At 40.6% G+C, this 10,588-nt stretch overlaps 2 protein-coding genes across 2 annotated transcripts; one reads left to right on the top strand and one right to left on the bottom strand.

The window, feature by feature from the left end:
* The first annotated feature begins 1,496 nt into the window (after nucleotides 1–1,496).
* On the top strand, nucleotides 1,497–6,517 carry LOC310938263 (syntaxin-2-like). The gene is made up of 9 exons (XM_083902753.1): nucleotides 1,497–1,582; nucleotides 1,870–1,993; nucleotides 2,198–2,297; nucleotides 3,327–3,401; nucleotides 3,744–3,817; nucleotides 4,515–4,623; nucleotides 5,573–5,646; nucleotides 5,758–5,895; nucleotides 6,169–6,517. Exons 2-9 carry the CDS (start codon nucleotides 1,943–1,945, stop codon nucleotides 6,319–6,321), a joined length of 774 nt encoding a protein of 257 aa, XP_083758879.1. The 5' UTR covers nucleotides 1,497–1,582; nucleotides 1,870–1,942; the 3' UTR covers nucleotides 6,322–6,517.
* A 1,561-nt stretch (nucleotides 6,518–8,078) lies between these two features.
* Nucleotides 8,079–10,117, bottom strand: pgam2 (phosphoglycerate mutase 2 (muscle)). Its single transcript, XM_083902270.1, has 3 exons — nucleotides 9,603–10,117; nucleotides 9,305–9,485; nucleotides 8,079–8,549 (listed from the first exon to the last, which is right to left on the bottom strand). Exons 1-3 carry the CDS (start codon nucleotides 10,017–10,019, stop codon nucleotides 8,380–8,382), a joined length of 768 nt encoding a protein of 255 aa, XP_083758396.1. The 5' UTR covers nucleotides 10,020–10,117; the 3' UTR covers nucleotides 8,079–8,379.
* Between the last annotated feature and the right edge of the window lie 471 nt (nucleotides 10,118–10,588).

Genomic DNA, 10,588 nt, shown 5'->3' with positions numbered 1-10,588 from the left:
TAGTGGAAGAAAGGAAGAAATGAGGGGGAAAGTATAATAATGTATCTGTTATTTTACAATGTCTTGAAGGTGTGTGTGTGTGTGCGCGTGCGTGCGTATGTGTATATATATGTGTGTGTGTGTGTATATGCATGTATGTATGTATATATATACATATATTTGTACGTGTATATATTTATACGTGTATATATATATATGTGTATTTTATACTTGTATATTACTTATATATTATATTCCCATATCTCTGTTGAATGAATAAAACATGGAGTGGAGCCTGGAGAGAAGCACGATGACACTTTGTCCAAGGTAGTTTTATTTGTGTTTTGCGTGTTACATTTTATATTTAAGATTGATTTTTATTGTGATCTTTGGAGAATAGGGTAACATTCTCGCCTTCAAATTAAAGGTCAGAATGTCCTTATTATGATTATTATATACAGTGGCAGCCTAAATGATGCTGAATCGGTAAAGTGTATGCAGTCATTTATACTTGTGTGTATACCTGAAGTTTGCGCGCAACCTCGTGTCATTTCAGGATAATGATTAAAAAGATGAGGAAGTGACCGAGCAGGTGTTTTACTGCAGGATTATTACATGCCAGTTGAGCAAACACCGTGCCACACCCTGATGTAACTGTGAGGAGTCATCGGCCTTCAGGCTATTACCTTCAAAATTTGCAGCACATCCTCACACGCGTGTTAAACATTATATTTTAAAGTTGCACAAAACAAAATAAGATGTAGGCACAATGTTTTTCAGCAAGTCAGCACACAGAGAACAAAACTGCTTGAACTTTGTTTTTATTTTATTATTTTTTTTAAACGCTTCATTATGGATTCTTTAAAACGGGTCCTTTTAGTGCAACATAATGGCTCTGAATCAGACCTTGATAATGTCTCACCCCTGCAACATTTAAATTTATATCTACACTCGGGAGCCATTTAGACAGCAACCATTTATCCAAGGACATTTTTTTTTATAACCAGAGTTTGTTCTCTATACAAAGTTTCCAAAAGTATACTGTAAAGGTAGGACCAGATTTTATAGCATTATGGTAAATTGACGCAGTTACTACCAAGTTTCCTCTTTATAAGTCCCTGTGTTGTTTTTTATTGTCTGAACATATTTGTATTAGTTTTTATTGTAATCAACCTGCCAGGGGACTACAGGTTGTGCATTTAGCCATTTTCAGGTAAGATACTTGTACTCAGCCTTGTATAAAGTAAAAGTAAAAGGTGGTAGGGCTAGTTGTCCTTATAAATATATATTTATATATAAATTACAAAGTAAAGTACAGCTAGGGGAATGTTGTACTACAGTGACTTATCGAAGTATTTGTACTTTGAAACGGGGGGGAAATTACTCCTTTCAGTTGCACCTGCAGTTTGAAAACACAGGGGGCAGCACAACATGAAAGCTCACAGTGACGTAATTTGTTTCCCCGCGGTGACGCGCCTGCTTGCCACCTGCGGCGTGCGTGCACGCGCTCCGTCTGACTCACACACACAGGTGAGAACAACAGAGAGCGCGAGGACAGACTGCAGAAGCAGGTGGAGGTCGAACGTTAACGTCACCGTGGAACGTAAGTCAGAAAATAACCGTTAGAAGATGTCGTCTGTGTTGTTTTGTGGTCGCTGTTACAGCGGGAGCGCAGTGGTTTGCGTCGCCACGTTAGCACAGCAACACGTTTTTAAACGTGACTAATTCACTTTTGTTCGCGGCAGAGAAGGAAATGGCTGTGGGTTTTCCCACAACAGTAGCGACGTGTGTGACTCCTGTTTGTTTGTTTGTTGTTCATCATAAAATATAAACTGTTTATGGTTAAATAAACGACATTAACGTTGCTGTGCCGTGTTTGTTTGTGTGTAGGAACAGGTTGAGCGGGTTTTCGTGGCCCAAATAATCCCCAATTTTAAGAAAAAGACACGAGGAGTGGGATGAGATGACAAACCTAGCAGAGAAAAGACGCAATATGGAGGATTTTTTCACAACGGTAAAACTTCCCACAGTCTAAATTGTACACTATTACTTTTATTCCTAATGTTGTCTGGTTATATTTTGCTGTTTTAAATATGTACTTTGTCTTGTTGGCCCAACTCCTTTTGTTCTTAATGAGCCAAACAGTAAATAAACAGGACAGACAGTACTGTGTGTTTATGTGTGTGTGTGTGTGTGTGTTCTGTCTCGTTGTCTCCAGGTGGCAGAGGTGAAAAGCCTCATTGCTAAGATCTCCTGCCAAGCAGAGGAGGTGGAGAGAAGTCACGGCGTCGTCCTCTCTGCTCCAAACCACGACAGGAGTAAGTCCAGGACATATTTTTCCCTCCTTAACTGCAGCTGTAATTGTTTTCAAGAAGATGAAATTTGATGCCTTCACCATTGTGTTGATGAATTCAAACATATCCCTCCTCCTCCTCCTCCTCCTCCGCCTCCTCCTTCGGGCCATACTAAACTGAAAAGACAAACAGAGCCACAGACACGAGCAGCCTTTGACAAACAGACTTCCGTCGGTTGTAGACAGAGGGTATTATATTCCTCAGGGTTATGTTATGGAGCAGTGGTTCCCAAAATGTTTGATATACTACGTCACAACTGTCACGATTCAAATCGGCAATTTAGGAGAGCGCAAATTTGTACATTTCTCACTGTTTTTACTGCCATTTCTGTGATTATTTTGAACAGGTGAACCTGTTGTTCCCCCAAGAAATATACATTTTTGATGAATGAATCACAACTTCATGTCATGCAAAATGACTCAGTGTCATCTCACATGATATAAGTGATGTCAAAGTGTCAGTGATAATTTTTTCTAACAAATTATTGAAAACCTGTTCAAGCTATGTTACAAAAACAATTTGATTTAGGCTCAGTCGGCTAAATTGTCAGAACGCAGAAAAGATACATAAGAAGATATAAGCATTAGAATATACTCCACACCATTACAGCGAATATGAATAAAACAATACATTTAAATATATATAAGGACCGCTTTCATAGAATAATGAGTAGAAGACCGATTTGATTCTATAGATCAGTAGTTCACGGGGGGTTTTTTTCCCACTCAGACAGAATAACTTTATTTTCTCTCTTGGAAAATGTCTGACTAGGTTATTCAAAATAATAATATGAGGTTTTACAGGAACAGAAGTTTAAAAGAACATGCCTGAAATGTCACGTAATGCAGCAATTTTCTTTGTGCTGGGTTTTTTATCGTCTTTAAAAAAAGCTGGTTTCCATAGAAATGAAATGTCTGTACACAATGGTTATTTTGGCCACTTTACATGTTTTTAAATGACTCTGTGAGGTGAACTTGTTTATATTGTGTTTAGGAAATAAAGAAAAGCTGGAGCTGCTGAACAGCGAGATCAAGAGGAGCGCCGACCTGGTCCGAGCCAAGTTAAAATGTGAGTCCTGTGTTTTAGTACAGTCGATTTTCATTTGTCTCCTACTATATTTGAAGCATATGACATTGAGTGCAGATGCAGCAGTTCTTCATACCACACTGACAGACATGTGGCTGTTTGTTAGCGAGAGGAGGAACTGAACAAACACTCGCTTAATTCCAGCGAGGTGAAAAATTGATACAGCAGGATTTTTACTTGCAAATTAATAAAAATGAACACTCCACTCTGAGGCTCAATAACAAAACAGTTGGCCCATATAACGCAGAGAATAGTCACGACTTTGAATAGTGCAACCAAGCGAGTTATTTATCATCTTTAACTGCTTGTTTTGTATTTGTTTAGCGATGCAGAAAAACTTGTCTGCGGAGAAGAACGGTAGAAGTGCCTCGGTAATCCAGCGAATAGAGACGAACCAGGTTTGTGATGATTTTATTTTGTTTAATCAGCCATGGATGCTTCATTTCTAACATATGTTAGTGCTAAACAATTGTTGTAGTTGTATAAAAAGTGATTGAAAAGATGTTTCTATTTATGCACATAGAAGCTAGGGATGGACATAAATATTCGATCACTCATTTGATTATAAAAAAAAGTCCGTCACGTGACAATTTGTGAGTATATTTAAAAGTTGAGATTGTGATGAGATTATTCATTCGATCGCAGCAGATAACAGTGGATTCCATTTACACTGGAAGGCGGACAAGGGTTTCACAAGTTCCTGTTGAAGTTGTCAGAAAAAAAACATATCTCAGACTTGTTAGCCATCATTAGCAATACCAGTCGATGACAACACTGTAAATCCACGGGTAAAAATTGGACAGTACTGTGTGTACGACCGACTTAAACTGAATTAAATTAGACAAAAGTGAAATTAACAGTGGTTGCTCCGACTTTCCGAGTTGGAAATCCGACTTGAGTGGGTGTTCCAGTTGAAACTTCCAATTAGGAACTCTGAAATTTGCGACTACAACAGGAACACACGATTACACCCAGCAACTGCCGACCAGCATTTTTACTTTAAATGTCCATCCCTAACTAAATTACTACCCGACAATGGCCTGTGTCCAAAATATTAAAACTTGACTCCTTTTTTTAAAATGTCTATGTCACCAGCACTCACACCTGACTCGCTGGTTTGCAGAAGTCATGCGTGGCTACCACAACGCACAGTTATCCTTCAGAGACAAATGCAAAGCACAAATTCAGAGACAACTGGAGATTGGTGAGTTTCCAAAAAAAACAAAAATACTGATCTACTTGTTCCTCCTGCTTCCACTCTTTTTATAAATGGGTTTCACATTTTACATCTGGATCTTATATCAGCGACAGTTAGGAAGGGGTTTCTACCTTTAACAAGCAAGTAGACTTGTTTTGTTGTTTTTCTACTCATCGCGCCACAGAAAGGGAAGTATTGATGGATTACTTCTGCTTCCCAATTACAGGCTAGACACCATAGTTTATTTGTTTATTTTTAAACAGAGCTGCAACAATTCATCCGTCACCAACTTGTTGGACATTTGATTTAACGGTTAGAAAAACAAGGAAACGTATTTTCCGGTTTTCTTTTGTTCCTCTATTTCTGTTTTCCTCATTTTTTTCGTGGAAAGAGACATTTGAGGACGTCGTCATTTGAGGTGTGGAAAAAAAGAGATCAACACAACATTTAGAATTTATCCTACAGGTGAGAACTATTTATTTGTGGATTTTATGGAACATATCGAACAAATGAATTTTTTTTACTTTTACTATTTAGCCTAAATCTCAGTTTACACAGGTCCACTTTAAAGCCAGGTTATAATACAGATTAAGAAGAGATAACGCATCTGTTCAAAATGCCCTGTCTTTTAAGTAAGTGAATTCTTAATGGCTTTCATAAAAATGTGAATTCTCTCCAAGTGCTATTGTTGTTGTTTTCTGCTTTAGTCCCATACATAAACAAGGTCTCATTTTGTGTTCAGGTTACAGCCACACACACATCCTGTGAGTGGATGGTGGCTGATGCCAGAATAGCACTTAATTGATTTTGTTTAAACAAAGTGGTTTAGCAGTTTAGGTGTAGTACCGCCATCCTGTGGTGAACATACCAAAATGCATGTTATCTTTTGTTCTGTACCTTTCTACACTTCTTTTTTTTTTACAGTGTTTTTTGTTTGCTTTTAATTTTTTTCCAGTGGGCAAAGTGACAACGGATGAAGAGTTGGAGGCGATGCTGCACCGTGACAGTCTAACCATCTTCATATCTGATGTTGGTGCCATGTCATGCACAAAAATAATGGCTTTTCAATATTCAGCAATGTATTTTTGTTGTTATTGATAAAAAAAAAAAACAATGCTTTTTTCTTTCCTTCTTTCTCAGATCAACTGTGATGCTCGGATTTCGAGCCAGGCTCTGAGTGAGATTGAATCTCGTCATCAGGACATTGTTTGCTTGGAGTCCGGCATCAAAGAGCTGCATGAAATATTCATTGATACTGCCATGCTGTTAGAGAGTCAGGTATGATAGCTGCCTTGTTGGAAACAATGAATACTAATCGACATAAAGGAATAGACCTAAAGCTTGTGGTGATTATTCTGCCTTTGTGGGGTCTTCAAGAACTAAAACAGCATTGTTTGTATGCAGCGTTGTTTATCTCACATCAGACCTGACTAAAACAGAGTTGTGTGGAACTTAAATTTAATCTGCGTTATGTGTACTGTTTACAATCACATTACAGTTTTAAGTCTGAGAACAAATATCTGACAGGTGTTTTTTCTTTTCTTCTATCAGGGGGATTTGATCAACAACATAGAAAAGAATGTGAGCAGTGCCGTAGACTATGTCGACATGTCGAAAGAAGAGACAAATAAAGCCGTCACGTATAAGAAAAACCCATATAAGATCGTGTCTCTGCCAAGCTTTTTAAAACCATCCAAGAGGTAAACATCCTTTAAAACTGCTTCGGACCAAAAACCCTCAAACTCCAATCATAACTGAGCTCCTGACTCTTCCTGGGGCATAAACTGCTTCAAAAGTGCAGTTCCTTGTCTGCCACCTCTGATGCCTTTTTTTTTTTTTTTCCTTAAGGCTGCTGTTAGTTTTAACTTGATAGTGAAGTTGAATTTAAAATGCTTTTAATAACGCCTTGAAAAAAACCAGCATGTGATTCTGTCTGTGGACTGCACAAAGGGAGAAAGAAGTTACTGTTGTCCAAAATGATAATTATTTGTTTGTTTGTTTGCTGTTTGCTACTACTTTTTGACTTTAACTCTCCTTTTCTTTTCACAGTCACTCTCACTCATAGTTGAATTCTTCTCAGTAGCCAGTAGATGGCGTGAAAGCTTCAGATGCTTCTCTGAAGCAGTGCCACGTTCTTCCTCTGTGCAGTGCTGCTGTAGTTGTTGTTGTGTTTTACTAGAGCAATGTTGTCTGATACGCCGCAGTACATGTTGCAGTGTTAAAGTTGCACTGAATGTTGTTAAATTCAACATAACTCCAAGGTCTGTTTAATCCTTGTTGTCAGAATTGGTGTTAAAATTACTCTTTAATGTTAACAGAAACACTGCAGAATTAACTGTGTAATATTTAATTGCCTTTTTTTATTATTATTGAAAAAAAGTAAGTGCTATGTCAATGCTAAATTAAATATTTTTTATGTGGTGCATTTAACAGTTTATTAATGCCTTTTGACATAAACAAAACTCAACCTTCAGAGAATCCTTTCAGATCTGGTGCATGAGTTCTCTTGCACTCAGGAGTTCAGGAATACCTTGAGATTTATTTTACTTACTACTTTTTTTAATGAACCTGATTTAATAAGATCAACAGTATGAAGTGTCCTTACATTTAGAATGTGGAAAATAACCTCACCACAGTGTTTCTAACTTCTTTACAAGAACTATAGGGACCCAAGTGGGTGGATAAATGATGAATGGACGTGACACGTTCAGTAAATTAAGTCTTCAGTCCATTCAGTGACTCGCTAATGTGTATGTAGACAAGACATAGAAGCCTCTCCTAACATGATAGAAGTGTTTTATCATGGTATAAAGACAAGTCATCATTGATTTGCAGTGATGCAAGCAGAGCCAAACGCTCTCACTTACTCATTGTCTACCACTTAATCCTCCATATGAAGGTCACATCAGGCTGGAGCCAATCCCAGCTGATGTGGGGCGAAAGGCGAGTTACACCCTGGTAAGTCCACCTTGTGAGTGTCTAACACCTGCATGTTTTTGAACTGTTGGAGGAAACCAGAGTACCTTCTTATTGTGAGGCAACGCTGCCACAAAATACTGTGTTTTGACATAAACCCTGCTATGCTGTAGTGGTTATAACCAAACCCACTTTTTCAGGCTTTCTCCTTTAGTGTGATCTGTCTGGGTTGAAGGATAGTGCTTAAAAAACTCTTATTCTGCATCATGGGAATGCTGCCAAGATGAACCTATTGACTCGTCTCTTCGACTCGGTCTCTTTATCTCTGTTTCTCCTCTTCCCCTCCACCCCCCACCACCACCACCACTCTGCCTCCTGGATAAGATTTCACAGCACCTTTCCACTTTGCTGAAACTACTGATTTCCGAATGAGAAGCCACAGAAGGAAAGGTGTGCTAAATAAGGATGACAATGTAGTTTGAAGAAGGGGGGAAAAAAGGGAAGGAGATATATGACGTTAAATGTAGAATCAAACAGACACAAGCTTACATAAAAATATGGTTTCTTTATTGGTTGTGCCAGGGTGCTGAAGCCCTCAAAATAGGGCCTGACCACAATTTAAAAGGGCTGAGTAATGCGAGGCCAGGCTGTCTGCTTGGATTGACAGGCCATTCCTCTTTCTATCACTTAAACAAACAAGGCTAATGTGCTGGAAATGGCTCATCTCCAAAAGAACCATTAACAATTTCCCCATGTTGGAATGGACTACAAGGATGGATAAACGATAGAAGAAAAGGGGGAAGAGTCTTTTTTTTTTGGCCGCCTCTTGGAGCCTCCAGAGCAGCCTTACTTCTTGGCTTTGCCCTGGGCAGCCACGGCCTCCATGGCCTTCTTTACGGTTTCTTTGTCGCCGAGGAAAGACATTGGCTTCACAGGCTTCAGGTTTGCGTCCAACTCGTACACAATTGGGATTCCTGTGGGCAGGTTCAACTCCATGATGGCTGCGTCAGACATACCTACAGATACGTGGCAGGAAAAAGAACAGACGAGCAGATCAGCAGACCGTACAATGGCGGCAATGTAACTGATACTATTCAACGCTGTCTGGAGCCTTGCAAGACATACAGCGCAAACTTTAAAGTGACAGTCCAGGTGGTTAAGACAACGGATTAAGATATCGTTGACTGGTGCAGATTTAATCAGGTCAGACTTGGGTTGAGTGGCAAAAATCAGTTTTTCTTGTGTCTCCTTGGGATAGCCATGATTTCAAACACCAATATCGTTCATTATTCTTCCAAAAACCTAAACTATCTGTCAATTTGATTGCATGTTTAAATTTGTTTTTTTTTACTACAGGAATGTGTAACATGAACTGCTTATACGTGACCTATCATTTATGTCTGGGCTTTAATTTTGCCCTTGAGACGCTCTGACTTTATAACTCCCCTGCTTGAGAAAGTACAACCTTTTACATAAAGGTCCTGACTGTAACGGGAACCAGGCTCCTGACCCTCTCCCCTGTCCCTGAGTCCTTGCGTGCTATTTTTACACACTGTAATCCACAACTGTGTGTGGGAGTGGGTGTTAGTTACTGATTATCTGACTCTTCTCCTTGTATGCAAGAGCCATTATTGTTAAAAAAAAAAAACAAGACTGCAGTGTTGTTGTTGTTGTTGTGTGAAAGTGAACGCATCAGTCACATCTGTCACTGCAGCACTTTCTTCTTCATTCACTGTTTTATTGTCCACCTGCTTGACTGCAGTATGCTCACCCTCTAAGTGCTTGACGATGCCACGGAGGCTGTTGCCATGGGCAGCGATGATCACGTTCTTGCCAGCTTTGATTTCGGGAGCGATGACGTCGTTCCAGAAAGGCAGGGCGCGGGCAATGGTGTCCTTCAGTGACTCGCAGGTAGGCAGCTCGCCGGCTTTGAGGCCCTTGTAGCGCCGGGACTGGAAGTAGCAACGGTTGAAAGATGTTACACAATTGACTGAATTGATTTTAATAGAAATAGTTTGGATTACTGACAAAAGATCGCATCAATGTGTTCTTTCACACGGTTGTCTCACCTCGCTGATGATTTTGTGGTAAGCGTGGTCATGGTCCATGGGTGGAGGCGGGGTGTCAAATGAGCGGCGCCAGATCTTCACCTGCTCCTCGCCGTGCTTCTCGGCCGTCTCGGCCTTGTTGAGGCCAGTGAGGCCTCCGTAGTGGCGCTCGTTCAGGCGCCAGGTACGGATCACGGGCAGCCACATCTGGTCTGTGCCCTCCATGATGGTCCACAGGGTCTTGATGGCACGCTTCAGCACTGAGGTGTAGCACACATCAAACTTTATGCCGGCATCCTTGATGGCCTGGGCCCCGCGTGTGGCCTCCCCCAGGCCCTTCTCACTGAGGTCGGCGTCAAACCAGCCGCAGAAGCGGTTCTCCTGGTTCCAGGAGCTCTCGCCGTGGCGGACGATAACCAGACGATGTACGGCAGTCATGCTTGCAGTGTTTCTCCTGAGTGTACCCTAACCCAGACGCAATAACCTCAGCCCTTCTAAGTTGTGTACACACACACTGGCTGACAACAGTGAACCCAGTAGAGCATACTACTCTCTTTTTATAGCAGCCTGGGTGGTGGCAGTGCAAAGCAGACAGGCCTCCTTTACTGTCCGCCTGTGAGACGCATTCACATGCTGATGGACACACGGGATCAGCCAATAGCACCAGAGGCTGGGACATGTGACGGCTGGAAGGCCAGAGGTCAGATATTAAGCCAAAATAGCAACATGACTTTTAAAAGTGAGATCCGTGGAACAAAAGTGTAAAGATCAGGTTAGGCTGCAAAAAGGCGAGTCGTCTCACTCTGCAATGATCAACTTCAAAACTGAGAGAGCGAACGAGAGTCCTGCTCATTCATTTAAATAGATGGTATGTTGTTATGTGTGAACAACACAGGCAATGTGGACGAGTGTTGCAGGAAAATCCACAGGCACGTTGCCAAAACAAAGCTGAGTTGGCAGCTGTTTGCAGTGTATGTATTCATTTGCTTTCTTCTACTGTATATGTA

Source organism: Microchirus variegatus, assembly GCF_963457635.1.
Source record: "Microchirus variegatus genome assembly, chromosome: 16".
NCBI classification, from domain to species: Eukaryota; Metazoa; Chordata; class Actinopteri; order Pleuronectiformes; family Soleidae; genus Microchirus; species Microchirus variegatus.
Note: the sequence above shows the minus strand (reverse complement) of the source record. Positions and strands in the feature narration are given on the sequence as shown.